General features: G+C 39.4%; 1 protein-coding gene across 1 annotated transcript in view; it reads left to right on the forward strand.

The window, feature by feature from the left end:
* Positions 1-24,994, forward strand: part of DAAM2 (dishevelled associated activator of morphogenesis 2) — a 117,797-nt gene that overhangs the window by 74,339 nt on the left and 18,464 nt on the right. The window contains exons 3-10 of the mRNA XM_044675301.1: positions 2,424-2,527; positions 2,962-3,028; positions 3,922-4,039; positions 5,381-5,519; positions 6,588-6,646; positions 6,765-6,949; positions 7,486-7,776; positions 20,023-20,130. Of these exons, the coding sequence (XP_044531236.1) occupies positions 2,424-2,527; positions 2,962-3,028; positions 3,922-4,039; positions 5,381-5,519; positions 6,588-6,646; positions 6,765-6,949; positions 7,486-7,776; positions 20,023-20,130 (1,071 nt within the window). The remainder of the gene's footprint in view (positions 1-2,423; positions 2,528-2,961; positions 3,029-3,921; positions 4,040-5,380; positions 5,520-6,587; positions 6,647-6,764; positions 6,950-7,485; positions 7,777-20,022; positions 20,131-24,994) is intronic.

Consider the following 24,994-nt stretch of genomic DNA (forward strand, 5'->3'; position numbering starts at 1 on the left):
AGAGAAAGAAAGAGAGAGAGAGAGAGAGAGAGAGAGAGAGAGAGAGAGAGAGAGAGAGAGAGAGAGAGAGAGAGAGAGAGAGAGAAATGAATTAATTAAGCCAGGAAAACTTTCTGAAAGAGGAGAGAGGTCTGAAGTGCTATTTAAATAATGAAGGACAATCCAATCAGTTAACTAGAACTAAGGAAGTAGACATAGGTTATTATTATAGTGATAACATTGAGGATGATGCAGGAAAATCAGAAAAAAAAAGAAAATAATCTTATCTGAAGAAACTAAAAAGGAGATAAGTCCAGTACAGGAGCAGAATAAAAGTATAGGAAAGTGTTAGAAAATGAAGAATTAGTGTTTGGGAAGATACTAGAGAATGAGAGGCATTGATTACCCTTCCAAAACAATTTTGTGAGGCCTTGGTGATATTACTTTTGAACTAGGTCCTGGAGATCTCATGTTATCTTTTTTTTTTTTAACCCTTACCTTCCATCTTAGAATCAATACTGTGTTCTGGTTCTAAGACAGAAGAGTGGCAAGGGCTAGGCAATTGGGGGGGGGGGGTCAAGTGTCTTGCCCAAGGTCACATAGCTAGGAATTGGCTGAGATCAAATTTGAACCCAGGACCTCTCATGTTATCTTAATAGCTTTTGTTGAGTAATAACCCTTAGTGCTTTTAGATCCCAGGATTAGAACTAGTCCTCAAGACTGACTGAAATGTAAGTACAAAGACATTTGAAAAATAGCCCTAATATAGATGGTAGGGGAGCCCCCAGAATGTCTAAATGAAATAGGCAATCCACTTAGGATCTTCTGGTTCTGGGATGGGATTTAGAGCAGGTTCTTGGCATTGCCTTTTTTTCCTACTCCCTTCCCTACAAAGTATACCATTAACCCAGACATAGGGCAGCTAGAACGCCAGGAATGCCAGGAATGGCATCAGGAAGACATGAGTTCAAATCTGACCTCAGGCAAATAATAGTTGTGTGACCTTGGGCAAGTCACTTAACCCTGTTTTCCTCAAATTTCTCATTTGTAAAATGAATTGGAAAAGGAAATGATAAACCACTCCTGTGTCTCTGCCAAGAAAACATCAAATGGGGCCATGAAGAGTCACACATGTTTGAAAAATAACTGAATTGGGAGCAGCTAGGTAACTCAGTGACTGAGAGCCACTCCTAGAAATGGGAGGCCCTTACCGCTGCTCTTCTACCTTGGAACCAATACACAGTATTGATTCTAAAATGGAAGGTAAATGGTTTGTTTTTTTAAAGGAAAATGACTGAACTGAACTCAGTCTATTAGAACAGTGTCAAAAGTGGGAGGGGAAAGGGATTCTGATAATTGCTTGTCCTTATGATGTTGATATCACTTAGCCCCATAGAATGGGAATCAGCTTTGCCAGGTAGGCTAAGCCCAAGTTGTCTGGGTAATATGTTCCACTGTGGGAACTTGGTTAAAAGGCTTAGGATAAATTGAATGAAGTTTGTATTTCTTCTCTCTCCCCTTTGGGAGGAGTTTCTATGGGATGCTGTGTCTTTTAGAGTAACTGAGAATATTTATTACATTATTTATTTATTATTATTAGAATTTATTTATTACTGTGGGATATGGAGGGAGGAGGTAGTCAAGTCATCAGGTATTTATTAAATACTTATTAGAGTCTAGGCACTCTAGGTTCTAGGAATACACAGAAAGGGAAAAGCCCCTGCTCTCAAGGAGCTTATATGGTGGATAACATGCAAACAATGATGGCCAAACAAGATATATACAAATTAGGGAGATGAGGAAAGGCTCCTTGTAGAAGGCTGAGATTTCAGGAAAGCCCAAGAGGGGAAGATGAGTTGGGAGGGAGTTACAAGGAGAGAAAGTCAATGAAAATACATGGAGTTGGGGAGATGGAGTGTCTTGTTTGAAGAATAGTAGAGTAAGAGTAGTAAAATATTAAATGTCTGGATAGGTAGAACAATATTTTATATTTGATTCTGGGGGCCATAGAAAGTCACTGGAGTCTGTTGAATAGGGCAGTGGCATGGTCAGATTTGCCCTCTTAGGAAGATCAATTTGACAGCTGAGTAGAAGGTAGACTAGAGTAAAGAGTGATTCGAGGCAGAGAGACCAACCAGAAGGCCATTTCAATAGTCTTTGGGTAAAGCTATGATTGCCTGTCTCAGGGCAGTAGCAGTGGCAGTGGCAGTGGTACAGGAGAGAAGGAGGCATCTACAAAAGATGTTAGGAAGGTAGAATTGACAGGTCTTGGCAACAGATTGGATATGGGGTAGGTTTGAGGTGAGAAGTGCATGTAGGGCTAAAGAAAGCATTAAGTCATGGTGGCTTTCTGATCTAGCCAAAGAAATAAATGTTTCTTTACCGATTCTGCTCCCTATCCCACTCCATTATCTCAATTCCATCCCATCCCAATTATCTTCAAGGATAATCTGGAGTTTCGATTACATCTGCGATATGAGTTCCTAATGTTGGGAATACAGCCTGTGATTGACAAACTTCGGAGGCATGAGAACGCCACACTGGACAAGTAAGGAACAATATGTAGGACTTGTTCATTTCAAAGTAGGAGAAAAGGCCCAAGAATAATAATAAATTCACAATGGCAGAGAGAAACACATGAATACCAACTCAAGGAGAGTAGGCCTGGAATAAATATCAAATATCTGGGTGGACTGGGTGAGAGGGACAAGGGGAGGCTTATGGTCCCCAGAAGAAGCTAGCTATTTCACAGTCTGACCTAGTTCTAGACCCAATGCGTCTTCTAAAACCTCATTAGCGTCTTTTGGGCTCAGCCATTTCTCTGTTCACTGGTCCCTCCTCCAGAGGAAAGTAAACACTTTTTACCCATCTGTGTTAGAGAGAAGGGGAGTAAGTACTTGTCTGTAGAGTGTTTTGGTTTTAACTTGGAGTTTCTTGCTGTGATACTGCTCAGTTGTGACATGCTCTCTTTTCCTTGCCCAGGCATTTAGACTTCTTTGAGATGGTCCGAAATGAGGATGACTTGGAATTAGCCAGAAGGTTTGACATGGTGAGGTCCATTAGGACTAGATTCAAACACAATACACAATGACTTCCTGAGTCTTCCCCAGAGGTCCCTGAGGGATAATGCATTGAAATGAACATTCTACTAGCATTATTGTTTCTAGGATGCTTACAATGTCTGGATTTTGCCAAGACAGTGGAGAAAAAGCCCTGATCCTCAAAGGAAAGAAGGCTGTCATTCTTAAAGAAACAGAATCAGTTCTGTATTACCTGTGGTTACTTTATGGGTGGCCAGTAGCAAATATCTAATACTTGGGTGACTGCCTTTTTCTCTGATAAGCAACAGAACTCTCTTGGGACAAATCACTTGATTTGAACTGAAGGAAATGTAGTTTCACTCTAATGTCAACCTCAGCAAAATATAGAGACAAGTTGGCTCTGGAGTAATGATTTCATAAGGACAGGGAACTCCCTCTCCTAATAGAGGTCAACACTTCTTTTGCAACTTAAATTCTTAAAGAGCTGCCTACAGGACTGAAAGGTTCTGTTAGTTGCCCAGCATCACTCATGGGCAGCATCCCAACCAAACATCATTCACACAGAACAGCTGCTATAAAAATATATGATTAATTCCCAGAACAAATATCATCTGTGTATTCGTGGCAGTGCTCCCCAGATCATCAACAGTTAACAATGATCTCCTTTTCTTTTCTTCTCTTTCCTAATTTTGTGTCTAGGCAAGCAGTGAGGAGTGAAATCTCTGGCTGTTTAGGCTATGACAGCTGGGAAGATGAGAGACAGAAGGTGGCTCTGGGTGGGAGGAGGTATCTCAGAGTTCATTGAATTAGGAGCCTAGGTCTTCTTCCTTCTCTTCTTCTCTCCCTCTCTACCTTCATTGGGCTCCCTATTCTTTTGTTCCTTACTTTGTGTTTCCATCAGGTACACATTGATACCAAGAGTGCATCACAGATGTTTGACCTGATCCATAGGAAGCTGAAACACACAGAAGCATATCCCTACCTGCTCTCTATGCTGCAGCACTGTTTACAGTTGCCTTGTAAGTCATGTCTTTTCCTACCCTATCAATAGAGGCCCCAAACATCTAGCTCATTTTGGGGGCAGCATTTTCAGTCATGTGGCTCACTGGAAAGATATTCAGTTAACTATTCCAGGAGATCAGGCCACAGAGCAAAAACGTTGAGAAGTTCAGGCTACTGTTACTTCCTCAATCTTGGAGGAAGGAAAATATGGTTCAGGTGCCTACCCCCTAACCTACTCCTAATTGCTTTCTGAAGAACCTAGACCCTGAGGAGGAACAGGAGACATAAAGAATAGAGTCACCAGTGTCCTATACCAGCAAACAGAATCCTGATCTTTTAATTTCAAGGTCAAACAGTCTCCATTTTCCCATTCCTAACAGTCAAACTTTCCATTTTCTGGTGGAGTTTCCAATTAGGAAGAAAGAACATTTGTACTGGGCATATCTTTCTTGGAGATATCTTTTTTTATCTCTAGCTTTGCCAATTTCTTTGTTTTTGTTCCCTCCTTTTTTACTTTCTCTCTGCCCACATACTTCTGACTCTATCATCTGGAGGGTTAGTCTAAGAGTACAGCTGAATCACATTATTTGTAGTTACCACTTTCCTCTGAAGTCATTAAGACATGAAAAGAAGAAATGGGCCTAAGATGCCACTGAAGAGATTTAAGTTAGAAATAAGGCAGACTTTTTTCTTTGCCATGAAGATAATTAGACACCAAAGTGGATAACCAGGAGAAAGAGTATACAATCTATTTCAGTGTTTTTGTCTTTATATTTAAAGGCACCTCCTCCAGGATGCCATCCCTGAATAGCACTACTCATTCTCTTTCCCAGAAGCACAGCCAATGACCCCTACTCTTCTGTAATTTTGTGTTCTAAATATCTCTCAATTGTCTGTTCTTGTGGAGTAGTGGCATGAATAATCCAAAGCATAACATACTTTTTGTTTTTGTTTTCCTTTGGAATTCATTATATATCAAAAAGACTCTTGTAATTGATTCACCTTCCTAAATATATTTTCCTTTGGAAGATAAGAAAATGAATTTCTCTTCCCTGAACATACATTTAACAGAAAGCTAGGGGAGCTAGCCCCAATTAGGGGAGTGGTAAGACATGAACCTGGGGTTTTAAAATTCCACAATAAACTCCCCATTTGGGAGCTGATTAGATTTATGAATTTCCAGGAACTACATTTTTCTGATCTTCCCCCCATTAGATTGGGAATTTGGCCAAAATGCAGAGCACATCTCCTTCTTCAGTTGGGGGCTGTGTCTGCTCTTTACTCTGTGCCCCAGGCTGTGAGAACCAGGTCCTAGCCCCTGGGGCTCAGTAAAGACACAGTGACTGCCTTGCCTTCAGATAAACGGAATGGTGGGAGCATCTATCATTGGCAGCTCCTTGATCGGATCCTCCAGCAGATCGTCCTACAGGATGAGAGGGGCGTGGACCCTGATTTGGCACCCCTGGAGAACTTCAACGTCAAAAATATCATCAAGATGTGAGCAGCAGTGACCCTTCTCCCTTCCTTCTTCTTCCTACCCCACTCTACCCCTTCTGTCCATGAAACCTCAGCTTTCTCTTCCTAGAGCCAATAATCTCCAAATAGTCTGTAGAATGTTAATTGACTCTCGATTATCCACTTTGAGGTTTATTCACAACAAATGCTTAGTTCCAGACTGACTTCCTTTTGCATCCCCTTCCTACCCAGTACATTTCTGGGTACCTTTTCTACACCATCAATAATACACTTGTTTGCTCAAACCACATACTTTGGTATCAATCTGATCCAAACATCAGTAGGGGAGTAAATCTGCTTAAAATAATTCATGTTGTGTTTTTCAAAGCCAAGTAGAAATGGTCATTTTAATTATCCAAAGTTTTGAATTATTTTGTGCCACACTTCTCATTAGCGCAGAAAATCGAGAGTTTGCTGCATTTCTCTATTTAGGGAGCTTGACCAAAATGAGCCATACTGTTGGGGAATTGAGGTGGGCAGAGGACAACTCCCTCAAATCTCTAGCACTAACATTGAAACTAAGAATTTGGACACTGGTTAGAGACAAAAGACTAGCATCTCTGCCCATAACAGTATTCCTTCCTCTCTCCCCCAATCACCCTAATGCCAGCTAACATGGAAAAAGAGGGTGGAATTTTTGAAAATTTTTTTGGGGGGGCAGGTAGGTGATAGACGAGCTTAGATAACCAACCCTGACACTAACCTGCTATGCGACCTTGGGCAATCATTTGATCTTTTGGGGCCTTATATGGTTTATAAAATGAGAGGGTTAGATGATCTCTAATATTTTTCCTGATTCTGATCTTTTAGAATACTCTGTTGGATAAGATAATGAAAATTTGGGGCAAACTAAAGAGATGGATTGGAAAATAAGATGATTGTATAAACAATTTAGGGGAAAAGAGTTAGAATGCAGAGATAGAAATTGGGCAGGATGCAATGGGGAACAAGCTAGAGGAGTCAGAGGGACTGACTAAGGATTGAGTAGATTTAGTGAGAGGGATTCATTTGGGAGATAGTCAGCAGATGAAAGATAATTTCTTTCCCCAGGCTAGTCAATGAAAATGAGGTGAATCAATGGCGAGAACAGGCTGAGAAATTCCGAAAAGGTAAGCATATTTGTCGAGGTCTACTTTGCTCTTTCCTACCCCAATCACTCATATTCCAGAATCCTCCTACCCATGTTGGTGACCATCCTATCTCTGCTGGTCCTCTCTGCTCTTTCAGAGCACGCAGAACTGGTGAGTCGGTTAGAACGGAAGGAGAGAGAATGTGAGACAAAAACTATGGAGAAGGATGAGATGATGAAGACTCTGAACAAGATGAAGGACAAGCTGGCCCGAGAGTCCCAGGAACTACGTCAAGCCCGGGGACAGTTGGCAGATTTGGTAGCTCAGCTTAGGGAGTTCTCGGTAAGATTTATAGGCTGTAACATACCTTTTAACACATACCTATAGCATGTGAGTGCACCAGGGTCAATGGTCCAGGGCTGGAGATGAGAAAAGGAATGTTCAGGCCCCAGTGAGGAGGCTAGGTAGCAGTACTGGGGTGGGAATTTGGGAAAGGAGGCAGTGTCATGGGGGTGTGGGGGAAGAGAAGGGGAGGATTGGGAAAAAAGAAAAAAGCAAAGGAAGCCCTGGAGGTAACAATGAGACCACATTGAACACATGAAGTCTCATGTTAGTATATGTCTCTGTAATTATGAATATCCCATATGTGTGTTTATGTACATGTCTGTCTTTGGATTATATATAGTGGTTTGTTGGATCTAGAAAGAGAGACATGAGGGTAAGGGTGAGCATGGGAGAAAGGTCAGGGTTTAAAGGGGAGAGAAATAAAAAGATGAGTTGAAGGTGGGAATGGATACAAGATACAAGGGCAGAAGTAAAATTAGAAAAGTCATGGCCACTACTGTTGCTTACTACTTTGGTTTCCTTTTGTTTTTCAGTCCACTGGTACTGTGTCTTCTCCACCCCCTCCAGGAGGACCCCTTTCACTTCCCTCCATGACCTCCATTGACTTGCCTCCACCCCCGCCTCCTTTGCCTTTCTCCCCACCCCCACCCCCACCTCCTCCACCAGGTGGGCCTCCCCCTCCTCCAGGGGCACCCCCTTGCTTTGGCATGGGGATGTCCACTCCTCTAGCCTCTCTCCCTAGCAGCTGCCCACCCCTCAGGAAGAAATCTATTCCACAGCCTTCCCATCCTCTGAAGTCTTTCAACTGGGTAAAGTTGAATGAGGTAAGCAAAAGGACCTGGATTATTGCTGTATCCATTAACCTGAAATCCTATTCATTGAATAACTATAGTCTACAGAGCAGGAAACCAAGTGCTTTAGAGGAATATGGAGGGGAGGAGGAGGCATTGTTTTGACCTCTGTGGAACTCTTTTCCTAACAGGGGAGCCAGGATACAAGAGGGAGAGAGATATAAGAACTTTTGCAAAGCAATAAAGAAACAAGAGAAAAATACTACAGTGAAAATTAAATTATTAAATTCTAAGAGGACAAAAAGTAATCGAGTAACCAGAGCTGGGCAGGTTTATCAGAGAACAGTTCCTAAGGATTATCAAGTTATAAATTCAAGTTTTAAGTAAGAGATAGACATAGAGAAAAAAGAAGAGAGCGCCCAAAATAGGGAGGGTAGTTTGTTCACGGACTTAGATGAGGAACAAGCAAAGTATGCACATTGAAGACATGAAATGACTAATCATTATCAAAAGAAGGAAATACAAGTGCAAAGTGAACAATTCTTGCCCAGAGATAAGAGTAGAAAGATAGTAATCAACTGATTAACAAACATTTACAAAGTTATTACCATCACTCTGGAGCCAGTGATGTAGAGAACTGTATGAGTCCCTGATAATTTATTTTTATTACATAATAATATCTAGCTATATCCATGAAGGTGCAGGATACCTAGCCCCACTTTTGAGACCAATCTCATGAAGTAGTTAGTTTTGTCTCATTCATTTCTTTGATAGTTCTCACACACACACACATGCATGTGCATGCACACACACACACACACACACCTTACCAATTTAATATCTAGAAACACAGTTCACAGTTTCATCATTAATGAAATCTTATCATTCAGTCAATAAACATTTATTAAGTGTCTACTCTGCTAATCACTGGAGATTCAAAGATCAGATGCTGAGTGGCTGTAGAAGACTTTCACTGATATCATCAGAATAGAGAGGGTTATAATTGGCTGCCCATAAATGCATATACAACAATTTGCTGAATACATATTAATTACTAGTTAACTAGGGGTTGCCAATAGTATATAGATTTCTAATATAATGTAATTAATGATATTCATTACCTTGAAATCCATTAGCATTCTTACCAGCTGTTAATTGAGTTGTAACTTATACCCAGATTTATAATTAGAATTTGTTTGACCTATAGCAAAAACTACTGGGGCAAGTGGGGGAACAGAGGTTGAAATAACTGATGGTAGGGTTGGTACAGCAGGAAAGTTGCCAGTGCCAAGAATGTACAAGTTTAGGGGGCAGCTGGGTAGCTCAGTGGATTGAGAACCAGGTCCAGAGATGGGAGGTCCTAGATTCAAATCTGGCCTCAGACACTTCCCAGCTGTGTGACCCTGGGCAAGTCACTTGACCTCCCATTGCCTAGTCCTTACCACTCTTCTGCCTTGGAGCCAATACACAGTATTGACTCCAAGACAGAAGGTAAGGGTTAAAAAAAGAAAAGAATATACAAGTTTAATTGGAGCAGCTCTGCCCTGGAGAACCTATAGTAGAGAGTATTAAGGAGGAGTAGAGTACAGGAATAGAGACTATTAAGGAGAGATACAAGGACAGCAGTTGCCATGGAGAAAGAGCAGACCTCACTGGATGCTGGTGCCCTGGGACAAAGTCCTGTTTGCTCCATTGGCAAAATCAGGCCTTAGGATTATAGCATTTCACATCTAGAAGGAATTTTAGAGAACATCTCGTCCAACTCCCTCACTTTACAAAGGCTCGGCTGTTTGCTGAGCCTTTTGTTATTTTCAAGCAAGTCATTCAATTGATATTTATTATGCATCCACTGTTTGTAAATCTGTATTAGGTGCTGGGAAAGGACACACTCAAGAAGAACAAATGGCCCCTGTCCATATAAGAATACTGGGGTAGAAGCCAGGAAACTTGAATCTAGTACTTAAACTCTCATTAACTTTTCTGTCTTTCTTTGAGCAAATAACTATTCTTCCACTGTTGATTCCCTTATACCTCTAAATCTATGATTTTATGATTTCTATTTAATTCCAATTATGTAACAAATGAGAAATACAAATACAAGCAAAGACCTAAAAGAGTTTCAATTCTAGAAGGGGGAGAAAAGATAAGAGGTTGAAAGAGGTGAGTCGGGCAGGGTGTGGAGGTGATTGAGAAACAACTCTGGAGGTCTGATTTCAGGCAAGATAGGCTCACCTACCAAAGCCCCCCATCCTAGGGATAGAGACCAAGGTCCCATAAGCAGAGGATGAGAGAGAGGAGGTAGCATGATAGAAAGATGGCTGTGAGAACAAAATTCACAATGTATTTCCAGAAATATTACTGATGATATCTTACATTCATAATAGCTAAGTTATAAAAGTTCAAATTATGTAAATTTTACAGCTAGGTAAATTCATTTAAGCCATATACATAAAGAGTCAAATAACAAATTGTTGTTCGGTTGCTTTCAACTGTATCCGAATCTTTATGAACCCATTTGAGGTTTTTCTAGGCAAAAATACTTCTCCATTTCCTTCTCCAGCTCATTTTATAGATAAGAGAACTGAGGCAAACAGGGTAAAGTGGCATGTCCACGGTCACATGACTAGGAAGTTGTCTGAGGTCACATTTGAACTCAGGTAGATGAATTTTCCTGATTCCAGACCCAGCACTGTGTCCACTGCATTATTTAGCTGCCTTTTAAATAACAAATATATGACAACAAAGAGATGAATGAATGAGGCATTTTTGAGTGTTTATTATATGCAAAACACTAAGTTAAATGTATGATGATGATGATGATTATGACAAATACCATACTTGGCTATCCCTATAATAGCAAACTCTAAATGATTATTCAAATCCTTTTATCATACTGGAATTACACATTATGTAATTGAACTATCGCCCAGAGCTCTTGGATCTTTTCATCATAAAGAAATCTTTACAGGCTTTAACCTTTTACTATTTATTCATTCAACAAGAATTTGTTAATCACATATCACTTGCTAGACACTATGATAGGAGCTGGGGATAGAAAGTCTTTAAATGCCAAGGAAAGGAGTTTTTATTTTATCCTAAAGGCAATGGGCAGCCACTTAAGTTTCCTGAACAGAGGAATAACATGGTCAGATCAGTACTTTAGGGAAATAAATTTGACAACCACATGAAAGATGGATTTGAGAGGTGAGACCTGAAGAAGGGAAACTGATTAGGAAGTGGTAAAGTCCTGAATTAGGGTGATGGTCATGTAATCAGAAAGAATGAGGTAGATGGGAGAGGTATTGTGGTAATAGAATCAACAAGACTAGGCAAGTGATTGAATATGATAGAAGAGGGAAGGGAATGAGGGGAAAAATGATTTAAGAATGATTCCAAAGTTGCAGACTTGGATGACTGAATGATAGTATTGCCCTCAGCATAAATAGTTAAGTTATAAAGAAGGAATGACTTTGAAGAGAAAAATAATGTTTGTGAAATCTATAGGATATCTGTTTCATGATATGGAACCTGTGTATTAGTGCAGAAGAGAGACTACAGATGGATATATTGATCTATATTGGATCATCTGCATAGAGATGGTAGTTGAACTTAAGAGTTGATGAGATCCCTAGAAGAGGATTTAGAGAAAAGAAAAGGACCTAGGACAGAGCCTTGGGGGCACTCATATAGAACCGAGATTTAGTTGATAATCCAGTGGAAGGGACTATGAGAAGGACTGGACCCAGAAATATGAAGAGTACAAAGAGAAAGAAGAATTGTCAACAAGAATGGTCAGCAGTAATAAATACTTCCAAGAGATAAAGAAGGAGGATGACTGAGAAAAAGCCAATGGATTTGGCAATTAAGATCATTAGAAACTTCAGAGAGAACATTCTCAGTTAAATGATGAGGTTGGAAGCCAGTTTGCAATTATTCTGTATGTTTTATATATTACTGTTGCTTAGTTGTTTCAGTCATGTCTGACTCTTTGGGGTTTTCTTGGCAAAGATACTGAAGTGGTTTGTCATCTCCTTCTTCAGCTCATTTTACAAATAAGGAAAATGAGGGAAACATGGTTAAGTAAATTACCTGGGATCATACAACTAGTAAATGTTGGGCTTCCCTTTATATATTACTAGAATTATATTAAGATGACTTTACTAAAACTTGTGAAGAGTCCTTGGGGTCCCGAAGGTATAGGTTCTTGACTAGTACTAGACTTGAAGAATGTTGGATTTTAGATAGTATCTAGGAAGTAATTTTCTGTTCTTCAGTGTTACAGTGACAAAATGAAAATATTCTGAGGAATATTATTTTGACAGCTGTTTGTAGGATGAATTGGCACAGAGAAAGCTTGTAACAATGATGCATGTGTAGCAGGTGTGGGCTAATGAGGGCCTGGACTAGTATGATATGGAAATTGATTCTGAGAATTATTAAAGGGAAAGAATTATTGGAACTTTGTCATAGCATGTGGAAGCAAAACAAAATGAGATAGAAAAAAAGAGTAGGGAGATGCCATTGAAATAATGGAGGGGGAGATCGAAAAAGATAGAGATTGAGAGGAGAGAAAAGAGGGAGAGGGAAGAGAGGGAGAAAAGATTCAGAGAGTAAAACAGAGTTCGGTATGTTCCTCACCACACTATTCTTGACCTTCACAATCATCACTCAAGGAGCAATCTCTTCCTACAATATTTAGTCAGAATCAGAAGAAAGAAAGAGGAATGCAGAAATCACCTAGTACTACCAAAAATTAAAACATGAATTCCTTCTATAACATTCCTGATAACAATCCACACTTTTGTTCAGGTCTCCAGTAGTGGAGAACTCACTATTGAATCTATCTTTTCCTCTTTTGAAAAGCTCTTATTATTATCTGATATCAAATCCTTCAGCTCCAATTTAAGGCCATTTCCTATAGACTCATCTTTATCAGGGATGGAGATCATCTGGTCAACCTCTCTTTTTTCCAAGACTTTGCCTTGGAAGTCTGGCTGGGTCAGAAATAATGGGAATCTTGTAGAGGAAGTAACTACTGCTTCTTAGAGTTTGTGAAAGGTGAGAGGAAAACTAGGCTTAGTCAGATGTGAACTCTAGATTTAGGAAAAACAGTATCAAAGGGAGGATTCCCATGGACTAAAATTCTTCAGTCATAAGGTTGAAGTTCCTCTCAGGGAGGAGTTTTTGAAGACATAAAAGGAAAGAACACTGATGAGAAAGAAAAAATGGAAATGGATATACAGAGAGCAACTCACCAATCAACATAGATTATCTTAAAAGATGTATACAGAAGAGGGAAGCAAAAGCAGGTAACAGAGGATGAATGTCAAAAGCACAAGATGCTTCTGTAAAAATAGTGTCAACAGTGCCAAAGTTCAAAATAAGCTGAAGCTGACAAGGGAAGATAAAATCAACAAAAATGGATTTTTGGTCTATTTATGAAAGCATAGAGCACCAAGTCATCATTTTATCTGACAGTGAAGAGAGTCCCATGCAAATACTTAGGCTTGAGATTCAAGCTATCTTAGCTATAGTTGGAGGAAAAGAGGAGCAAAGAAAGGATAGAACCACTGGGGGAGGGAGATAGAATAGATATCTGGCAACATAAAGAAGGCAAAATTCAATGCTTTTCTTTCAATACCGCTCTTCTCTTTTCTCTGCCAAAGACAAAGAATTTACAAAGGAAATAACAGAATAAAAATGGCAAACAGGAAATTGATTCCCAAAATAAATGAGATAGTAAAAGAGCACCTGCTTGTTCTCGAGTTTTAATCATCTGGCTCAGGAGTACTAGAATCTTAAGTCCTGAAAGAACCAGTAGGTATAGTTACTAAGCCCTAGGAATCAGTGATATTTGAAAGATCATGGAAAATGGGAAATGTACTACAGCAACGTCCTAATTAGTTTGAACAATATAGCTATGTCCTGACTAGTAAGAATAACAAATGCCAGAAAGTGGTTGCATTACTTGAATTTGCGCTGCGTGTTTCCATTGGGCTGGAACCAATTGTCATATTTTACATAATCATAACTTGAACGGTGTGAATTAAAATAATGTTCATCCACTTTGAGGGATTTGTTATTCTCACTAGTTTGGACATAGCTGTAACAGATTGGCAAAGAACAAATGTTTTCAGAAGAGGAAGAGAACAGAGCCTGCAAACTATAGGTTGGTGAGCTCAACTTCTATTCCTGGCAAAAATTCTAGAATGGATCATTAGAAATATGATTAGTGATCATCTCACAAAGGAAATGGTTATTACACATAGCAGGTCATGCCAGACTAACCTTATTTCATTTTTAAAAACAATTTTCAAATTGTTGGATCAGGGAAATGCCCAAGAGTTCTTAAACCAGGGCCCATGGAAGTTGGTTTTTAAAAATATTTTTATAACTATTTAATATGATTAGCTTCCTGTGTAATCCTATATATTTTATTGAATACATTTAAAATAATTATTGTGAGAAGGAGTTCATAGGTTTCACTGAACTCTCAGGGCAGTCTATAACACCAAAAAATGCTAAGAACTCCCACTATAGAAATAACTTACCTGGATTTTTGCAAAGCATTTAGCTCATACTAGTATTGTGGAAAAGATGGAGAGAAATGGATTAGATGGTAACAAAATTAGATAAATTTGGTACTGATCAAATGACTAAATTTAAAAAATAGTCATTCATGGTTCAATATCAACTTTACAGAAGTCTCCAGGGAATTATCCCTGACATCATCTTATTAATGATAAAGGCATATATGACAAACTTCTTAAATTTGCAGATAACACAAAGCTGCAAGGGATAGCTAACCCACTTAATGCCCGAGTTGATATCCAAAATAATCCTGACAGGCAGTGATGGCAAAACTTTTAGAGACTGAGTGCCCAAACTGTACCCCTACACCACATGTGAGCCATTACCTTACCCTAGACAGGAGAGGGAGGAAGCGCTTCAATTGGCCTGCTGGGCAGAGGGGTAGACCATGTGAAAAAATGTCTTCAGGGGCAGTGGAGAGGGGGAAGGGAGCAGTCCCCTTCAGCATGCGTGCCATAGGTTTATCATCATGGGGCTAGAATACTGAGCTGAATCTAATAAGATGAAATTTAATCAGGATAAATGCAAAGTCTTATGCTGGAGTCAAAAAATTAACTTCCTAAGTGAAGGATGGGAAAAGCATGTTTTGTTTTGTTTTGTTTTTTTTGAAAAATATCTGGGGATATTAGGAAACCACAGGTTCACTATGGATAAACAGTGTGATACAAAACCAATTAACCACTTATTAAACAACTATATCCTGTATATTGCTTTAAGTGCTTGAACTACAAAGATAAAAAGATAAAAAGAGCCTCTACTTTCAGAATTTGCATTCTGTTGAGGGAAAATACACATTCATAAACAAATAAATGAAAAAATACAAGGCATTTGTGCAAAGAAGACATTAGTGGTTGTGTGGATCTGAAAAGAGATTATATAGAAGGTATTATTTGAGCTGAGCTCTGAAGGAAAACTAAAGATTTTAAGAGGCAAAAGGAAGGGAGAAATATATCCCAGGCAAATAAGACAAATAATGTAAAGGCCCAAAGATGTGAATTATTATATGTAGCAAAAAGACCATAAAGTATATGAAAGGGAAAAATGTATATGAAGACTAGGAAAGGACATTGGAGACATTTGTTAAGGGATTTAATGTCAAATAGAAAATAATAGAGATTATAAGAAGAATGATTTGGAGAGGGAAGAAACTAAGACAGAAGACCAGTTAGGGGAATATCTCAATATTTCATGGGCTATGTAACAAGTACCTAAATTAGGGTCATGGCCATATGTATAGGGAGAAAGAGGTGGTTATGAGAAGTGTTCTGGAGGTAGAATTGATGAGATTTGGCAACTAATTGGATATATGGGGTCATGAGGGGTGAAGAATTGAGGATGACTCAAATTATGAACCTGAGCAACTAAAAGAATGGTGACACCTTGTTGGAAATCAGGAAATCAATTAATAAATTGGTATTTATTAATCATTTTCTTCTCTGAGAAGAGGCAAAAGATAGTTGTGTCCTCAAGTAACTTACTTTAGTAGGGGCAATAACGTATATAATATATATATATATATTTTACATATAAAATATATATGTGTACATATTTCTATATATACACATATATATCAAGCTATATAGAGAATAAATAGGACATAAGAGGAAGGCACAAGAATTAAGAGACTTGGGGAAAGGCTTCCTGTAAACGATGGAAAATTAAGAAGTGTAGTCTTTTGGGGAAAACAGAATGAATTCTTTTTTTGCATATATTGAGTTTGAAATGCCTACAGGAGATCCACTTTGAAATGTCAGGTAGACAGTTGGTATTATGGGTCTAAAACTCAGGAGAGAAATGAAAAGTGATTATAAAGATCTGGGAACCATTGCTAATAATAGTAATAATTTGCATTTATATAATGTGTTAAGATTTGCAACGTGCTTTACAAATATATCAGTTTATCATCACAACAACTATTATAGTGATTATTATCTTCATTTTGCAAATGAGGAACCTGAGGCATACGAGTTATAGATATGTCCAGGGTCACATAGCTAGTAATCTAAGGCAGTAAGAACTTAGCCTTTATTGACTATAAATTTGGCCTTATCTACTCTTTGCCACCTAACTACTCATAGGAAGAGTCATAGGAACTGATGAAGTTACCAATAAGAGTATAATAATGGAAGAGAAGAGTTAGAGGGCCTGATAAAGGTGATGATTCAGAAAAAAAAAATGAAATCTTGGACTGTGTTGAGTGAGGAATAGTTTTCAGGAATAAAGAATAACAATTTCATATTATAATAGCTTAATGATATTCTGCCCTATTCAAACTTCTTGGGTACTGTATTCCATCCTGGGTACCATGTCTTCAAAAGGACATTGGTAAGCTAGAGATCATACAAAAGAAGGTATCAAGGATGGTGAAGGGCCCTGAATCCATATCATATGAAGACTGATAGAAGGAAGTGGGCATGGTTAGCCTAGAAAATGCCAGTGACATGATAGCTACCTTTTAAGTTTTTGAACTGTCATGCAAAAGAACAATAAGACATGATCAATGACACAGTTAAACCCAGTGGAATTGTGCATTGACTATGGAAGGGGGGGTGGGAGGAGAAGAGGGAAGGAACATGAATCATATAACCATGGAAAATGTTTTTTAATCAATTAAAAAATAAATAAATAAAAATTTAAAAAGAACAATAAAACATTCAGTTTGACCCCGAAAGGCAAAATTGGGGACTACTAGTGAAAATGGCAAACAGAGAATTTTAGGCTTGTTGTCAGGAAAAAGTTCTAATAATTAGAGTGGTACAAATGTGGAATGGGCATACTCTGGAGGTGGTAACTTCCTTTTCCTTGGAGGTCTCTGAGCATAAGCTATGTGAATATTCATTGGGTATTTTATCAGGGGATTCCTGTAGTGGGGCATGGGTTGGACCAAATGATTGCTGGGGTCTTTTCCATCTCAATAATGTTGAGATTCTCTGAACTGGAGCAAGGTTTACATGGGAGGTAACTTAGAAAAATCCAGATATAGTAGTAGGGCTCCCTGTTACTAAGTCCTTGCAGTAATCCTCACTGTCACTCCCCAATTTAGCTATCATTCCCTTCTCTTCTCAATCATCTTTAATCCTGATTCAAGCCCTAGCCGTCTTCTGCACTCTCTGCTCTATCTCATATTTTCCCTCTGATCTCTGACCCTGAGGAACTTGGCTTTTTCCCTTTACCCCCTACTCCATCTTTCCCTTCTCCATTTCAGCAAATTATTCCCCTTCCTGCAACTCTCTCTCTCTCTCTCTCTCTCTCTCTCTCTCTCTCTCTCCATGGCTATTTCTGCCTCGATAAGAATGTGTCTGTGTTAGGCTTGGCCAGATGCCTAGACCCCTTGCTGCTCCGGACTCCCTGGCCCAACATTCCTAGTGAGGGTCCCAGGGCCTTGGGAAGGCCGCAGGAATGTTCTTACTCCATCCCCACCCCCACTCTCAGCCCAGCTTTTTCTTTTCTTTTCCCAAGTTTTTAAAAATAGAACTGAATGAAAATGTACATTACATTTTCTGAGCTTGCTGGGAAAACAGGAGAGGTAAGGAAAGGATAAATGGGTGTTGGAAGAGACAAGCAAAGAGAAGGTCTCCCTTCCTGCGTTCAGAGCTATGGGAATTGTGAAAGGTATCATTTTAAAGGAGCAGGAAATATATGAGAGTGTGTAGGGATTCCGAAGGGGAATGACAAAGAAGATGAATCAAAGGAAGAATGATGAAACACCTTTGGTCGGGGCAGGAGGTGTCTATTGTCTCTGCTTTAGAACCAGAAAAGATGATTGAGAGAATCCTTCCCTCCCTTCTCCTCCATTCCCCCAGTCACCCCTTGGGGAGCTTAGAAATGGAACCTGTTGCCCTGGAAAAAGGGAAAGCTTGTCATCTCTCAGTTTTCTTTTGATGTAAGCCTGGAATCACCTGGAGACCTACCTGGGAATGAGAAAGGCAATAAATAGAATACTGAGAACCTAGATTGTTTTCTGCTATTTCAATTTCTTTTCACTCCAGGTATTCAGGTGTGTGAGGGGGGGAGTTTGGTTAAAGGATGAGAGAGACCTAGGAATTTAAAACACTTTTACCAAAGAGTTAAAAGATGGGCTGAATTTCCTTATCCCTCTTGCACCTTATCTTAGGCAATTAGTTGGTTATATAGGCAACTAAGTGAAGGATAAGTATCTAGATGTTGTAAAGGCAGCTGGACTTGTGGCCAAATTTTGCTTTGGACATCAGCTGTATGATCCTGAATAAGTCACGTAGTTTTTCCTCATTCTTAGTACCTTCATCTGCAAAATAGTGATAATAATAATACCTACCTCATCAGGTTGTAAGGATGGAGTGAAGTAAAAATGTGTAAAGCACTTTGTACCCATTCATTGTTGTTGTTGTTGTTACTGTCATCATCATTGTCTGGACAATCCTCTTTCTCACTAAAGGACTAGGGGCATGTGTATGTGTGCAGATAGAAACTGGATATCAGAAAGAGGGTGAAGTATGAAACCTTGGATTTCCTTAGGAGAAAACCTCATCTGACTTGGGTCATTACAGTCCTTCCCAGACACAGGAATCTGGGTTACAAGGTCTTTAGAAGTCTTTTTACTTCTTAAGACTGTAAGGAGGGGGCAACTGGGTGGCTCAGTGGATTGGAAGCCAGTCCTAGAGATGGGAGGTCCTGGGTTCAAATCTAACCTTAGATACTTCCTAGCTGTGTGACCCTGGGCAAATCACTTAACCCCCTTTGCAAAGCCCTTACTACTCTTCTGTCTTAGAATCAGTACATCATATCAATTCTGAGATGGAAAGTAAGAGTTTAAAAAAAACACTAAGGAAGAGGCGATTAAACTCTTAGAAGAGGAAATGAAAAGGAGTAGAATTTACAATAATGCTTTGGGAATGCCCAAGCATTTTTCTGGGTACAGACGATATTCCCATTTGACCAGTGATGGAGTATAGCTAGCTCTAGTTCAATCCAGTATAAATTACCATGGATATATGCATTGGAGAGACAGGGAGGATATAGAAAGAATGAGAGAAAAAAGGAGTTTGGTAGAGTGGGCAGAAGATTGAATTTAACCTTCAGTCAATATGGACCTTAACAGAGTACCTGGAGGAATAGTATCATCTTTCCCCCTCTCCTTTCCTCTCATTCCCTAGGTATTTTTTATTTTAAACCCTTACTTTCTGTATTAGAATCAATTCTAAATATTGGTTCCAAGACAGAAGAATGGTAAGGGTTAGGCAATGGGGTTAAGTGACTTGCCCAGGATCACACAGGTAGGAAGTGTCTGAGGCCAGGTTTGAACCTAGGACCTCCCGTCTCTAGGACTGGCTCTCAATCCACTAAGCCACCTCACTCCTCTTCCCTGGTATTCTTCAGCAAGGGTTGGCTATTACACCTACTGTAATTTGAATTCTCCTTAGGACATGGAGGATAGGTTCTTGTAGGGCCCTCAAGAAGGAGAGAAAGAGATGTACTGGAGAGTGTAAGAGGAACCTATTTTATCCTGAGGGACTGGCTAGAGGTCTGCCTAGTGGTAGTAGAAGAAAGAGTTTTAGGTATCCTTTGCAAGGAATGGGGATGAAAGTTCAGCTTCATGGGTAAGGGAGGTATAGAGAGAAGAAGAAAATTTGGAACTAAAAATAAAAATTTATAATAAGGAAAAAAAAAACTTCAGCCCTGATATCTTTTTCTCCCTACTGTGTATTTTAGGAACGAATCTCTGATACTGTGTGGAATGAGATTGATGATCTTCGAGTATTTCAGGTCTTGGACCTGGAGGACTTAGAAAAAATGTTCTCAGCTTATCAGAGGCATCAGGTAAGGCCTTTTGTGCCCCATTTGCTCCTTTCTGTGTCTTCTCCTTACCCTGATTCTGGCTTCCTTCTCCTGATACCCGCCCCACTCTGCTCTTTCCCCTCCTTTCCATAACCCTGCCGAATTCATCCCTCTGGTACCAGATGACTGTTCTCTCTCTCTCTCCCTTCCACCAACCCCAGGGAAGACCCAATGTCAGGAGGAAGCCCAGCCATTTCTCTTCTGATCCTAGGGATTGGGGATTATACACAGAAGCGAAAGGATAACAAATATCTCCCCTTTCCCATGTTTACAACTGTTTATTTAAGATTTTGATGACATTTAAAGCCATTATCTTCTGTGTTTCCTCACAACAACTCTGTAAATGGTAGATCATATGTGACCACGAGAATGTGGAGATAGTAAAATAATGCTTTGGAGGCATATGTGAAAGAAAGAAGCTAGGACCCTGGAGAGAGGCAGAAGCTTGGTGAGGGGGGCAGACTAAGAAAAGAGGATTTCTATATCGCCATCTACTGCAGTGAATGAATGCCAGTATAACAAAGATCAATTATTTTCATGATCAGATTTTTTAGAGGGGGCATTTACTTCTTATCCTCAGCACTGCAGAATGATATGACCAAATGCCACACAGAATATTTCTTGCTTTCTTTGGATGCACAATAAAATGGACTCATATGTGTCTCCCCAAAATAATATTAATAAAAGAAATTAGCAATGGGAAGAAGAGGGTAAGGGTTGATTAAGCACCTGCTACATGCCATTTACTCTACTAAATGCTTTTACAAATATTTTCTTATTTGATCTTTATAACAACTGTAATAGGTGGGTGTTATTATTATCTTCATGTTACAGTTGAGGAAACTGAGGCAAAGGTGAAATGAGTGTCAGAGGCTCAATTTGAACTCAAATATTCCTGACTCCAGGCCCATGGCTATATCCATTGAGCTATGAACCTGAAAATTTTTGTGCTATCCTTCCATTTACCTGCAACTCATCTCTTTCTTTTGGTTTCATTTACACCAAGCATGTCAACATTGATGCCACATGGTTATTCCAATAGTATAACTCCTGGCATGGTCACTGGCCATAGATTTAAAGTATTAATGGCTAAGTTAATGCTTATAGACAGTTTGAAGACTATGGGGGTTTACAACTTCGTCCATTTTGTTGATAATAATGTCTCATGTCCCTTTCCACCCCTCTGCCACTAACACTATGGAAAGGGAAAGAAGGTTGCCCAGGATGAAGACCTATTTCATATTTTCCTTTGTTTCATGGCATTTTATTGGCCAAAGAATGATCAAGTGGCCAGCCTACTGGTAATGAATCTCTCTTTATTTAACTACTCTAGTCCTTCAGAAGCAGGCAATTTATTGCCATGACCATACTTGAAACCTTTTCAGGCTCTAAAACCATCTATAAAATTCAGGGGTTAGACTGGATGGTTTCCCTGGTCCCATTTGGCTTTAGGTCCCTATAGTCCCTTAACTATATTAACGCAGCCTCTGATCAAATTAAAAACTTCCACTAAAGTCCCACTCATACTTTATGGTATGTCAGTGATCCTAGGTTCTTGAGGAGTTTGTCAGCAGAATCTAAGCTTTGGCAGAGCCTACCATCAATCTGGAAAAGTTAATAGTATAGTTGGCTGTTGACTGGTTGTTTCTTATTGAAGAATCAGCCTGCCCAAACTTGAAGAATTTTGTCACCATATTGGCTTCAGGGTGGCAAATTTAATTTTAAGAACATTTGCTCCATCCATGAAGGGCTCTGAGTGGCTTCAGTGGAGGCAGCAGGCAGACACATCAACAAAATCATCGATTCTTGAGATGCTGGTGAGCAGATTAGCATTTGAAGCTGACCTGTTTTGCTGTTGGCCTATGTTGAGTCCACTAAACCCCCCCTCAAGTGTTTTTATGATTCAGTTTAACACACTAATATTCATTAAGTACAAACTATGGGTTCAATGGGCAGCTGGGTGGTACAGTAGATAAACCTCTGGGCTTGGAATCTAAATGATTAAAATGATTTACCAACATGGATGCAATAATGCCAACTACAGTGATTAAGTGCTGCAGACACATAGGCAGAAAAAGAGATATTCTCTACCTCGAGGAGCTTACATTCTATTGTATCAAAATTTCTGACAGTAGTAGTGCTGCTAAAATACATCTTCTTCATGAATAGTGATGTTGTTCAGTCTTTACGGTTGTGTCTGATTGTTCCTGATCTCATTTGGGATTTTCATGGAGGACCAGAATAGTTAAGTGAAAAGAGGCTTATTACCAGTAGGCTGGCCACTTGATGGTTCTTTGGCCAGTAAAATGCCAAGAAACAAAGGAAAATATGAAAGAGCTCTCCATCCTGGGCAACCTTATTCTCCTTCCTGTAGAGTTAGTGATAGAGAGGTGGAAGGGGACATGTGACATTTTTATCAAGTAACCTGGACAAAGTTGTAGACCCCCACAGTCTTCAGACTGTCTATAAGCATTAACTTAGCTATTGATACTTTAAATCCCTGTCCAATGACCACTGGAGTGATTTGCCATTTCCTTCTCCAGGTCATTTTATAGATGAAGAAACTGAGGCAGACAAGACTAAGTGACTTGTCCAGGGTCACATAGGTAATAAGTGTCTGAGGTCAGATTTGAACTTATGAAGATGGGTCTTTTTGATTCCAAGCCTAGTGCTCTATCTACTGTATTACCTAGGGATATTCTTCTTCTTCTATTTCTGATAAATTGGTCTTATTGAAGGAAAAGGAACACACCTTGCACTTCTTCAATATTTCCCCTAATAATTCTTTCAATGGAAATATTTGGTACCTCTCATCATGTAACTGTAGAGTCCATTTAAAAAAATTAAAATATAGAACATTAGGTTTGTAAATATTATATTTCATCTTATTAGTTTTATTTGATTTAACCTATCATCTTAGACCAGTGATTACCAAAGTGGGCACCATTGCCCCCTGGTGGGTGCTGCAGCGATCCAGGGGGGCAGTGATGGCCACAGGTGCATTTATCTTTCCTATTAATTGCTATTAAAATTTAAAAAATTAATTTCCAGGGGGCTAAGTAATATTTTTTCTGGAATGGGGGTGGTAGGCCAAAAAAGTTCGGAAACGACTGTCCTAGACCATTGAGATGTTTTTGGACCCTAATTCCGGCATCCAACATATGCAGCCTCATATCCTCTGCAAATGTGATAAGCATATACTCACTGATTTATAAAACCATCTTTAAAAAAAAGACATCAATTAAAGTCATTGATTAAAAATGTCAGCTAGCACTGGGTTCAAAAATGTTTCCTGAGAAAATCTTCTAGATTCCAAGCTTCCATTCCCCCAAGGTGGATATCAACCAATAATATAATTGATAATATGACAAATTGAATTATTAATTGTGTTTCCCCTGTACAAGTCATTTGACTGATGTTTGTCTCAGTTTCCTCAACTATAAATGTAGATAATAATAGCACCTACCTCCCAGAGTTGTTGTGAGGAAAAAATATTTATCAAGTGCTTAGCAAATGCACATTGTAGGCATTTATAAATGTTTCCTCCCTTCCCGAGTACAACTAAAAACTCAATGGGGTCAGATCTACCAGTGAATTTATGAGCAAAGTCATTCCTGTGACCCAGTTGAATGAGATGAGATGCATAGCTGGGAAAGGAACCTGCAGTTACTTAATAGGTCAAGGTTAGGAAGAGTCTCTTGAGCCCTTCATCTAGCCCCCTAATAAGGGAGTTGGGTCCACTCAAGTTACTGCCATTAAGTGGGAAGCCAAGTATCTGGCTCTCCAACTCTCCAATGCTTCTTTTATTCAGACTCAGTGGAGATTGTTTGGCCCTGACCCTTTTTTGTCCCTAACTGGAGTCCTCAGGATAGGGAGAGCTGGTGATTTTGCTACCACAGTTCTGCCTGCTACTGAGTTCTTTAACTCCATTAAAATTTCAGGAAACAAAAATGTTATTATAGTCTCAGCTCCCTTAACTTTACTTTAGTGGACTAGGGGAAAGTGAGATTACAGGATCATGGAAAGGACACTAGAACAGAAACCAGAAACAAGCTCTGGGTTTAAGATCTGCTCCTCACATTTGTCAGCTTTGTGACCTTAGACAAATCACATTTGCTAGGGCTCAGTTTGCTCATCTGTAAAAGGGGATGAATAATATATGCCTTGCCTAATTTCTAGGTGATTATAAGGAAGATATGCCTCCTTCCATCCAGACTGAGGGAGGTTAAAGAAGAAGAGGGCTTTCCTTTCTCTTTTGTAATGAGCATGTTTTAAACTTGCTTCTAAGTTAATCTTACTTCTTTTGGTAAAAAACAAACTAGAGAAGGGAGTGGGTCTATTTCTTTCTAATGAGACATTACTGGAAGAAAGAACAATAGGCATTCATTTATGATGGGAGAGAGTTTGAGCTCTAGATTCCTGTTTCAGTCACCCCAAAGTGACCACCTTGGGGTGGGAGTGGGGAGATAGGTAGAAGAACAGTTAATTTTTCTGTGCTTTTGTATCCTCTTGAATTCATCCCATCTTCACCTCCCTTCTATTCCCTCTCCCACCTCTCCACCCCCATTTTGGAGTAGTGGCTTGGGTTAAGTGCATAGAGATCTGTCAGAGCATGATTGCAAACTATAGTAGGCTGCATGGAGAAGGGGAGAAGGCAATGGATGCTTGAAAGCTAGAGTATGAAAAATATTCTAAATAAAAAAAGAAATTAAATTAAATTAAAAAAAGAAAGCTAGAGTATTCCAAGGCTTTATGCTGTTGCTTCGGGGTCCCCAGAGTCTCTAGAATCCCTGTAACTAATGTTCTGCATGTTTAATTCTTTGTTTGCTGTGGCTGCTGCCTAGGA

This window comes from Gracilinanus agilis, chromosome 4 (genome assembly GCF_016433145.1).
Source record: "Gracilinanus agilis isolate LMUSP501 chromosome 4, AgileGrace, whole genome shotgun sequence".
Lineage (NCBI taxonomy): Eukaryota > Metazoa > Chordata > Mammalia > Didelphimorphia > Didelphidae > Gracilinanus > Gracilinanus agilis.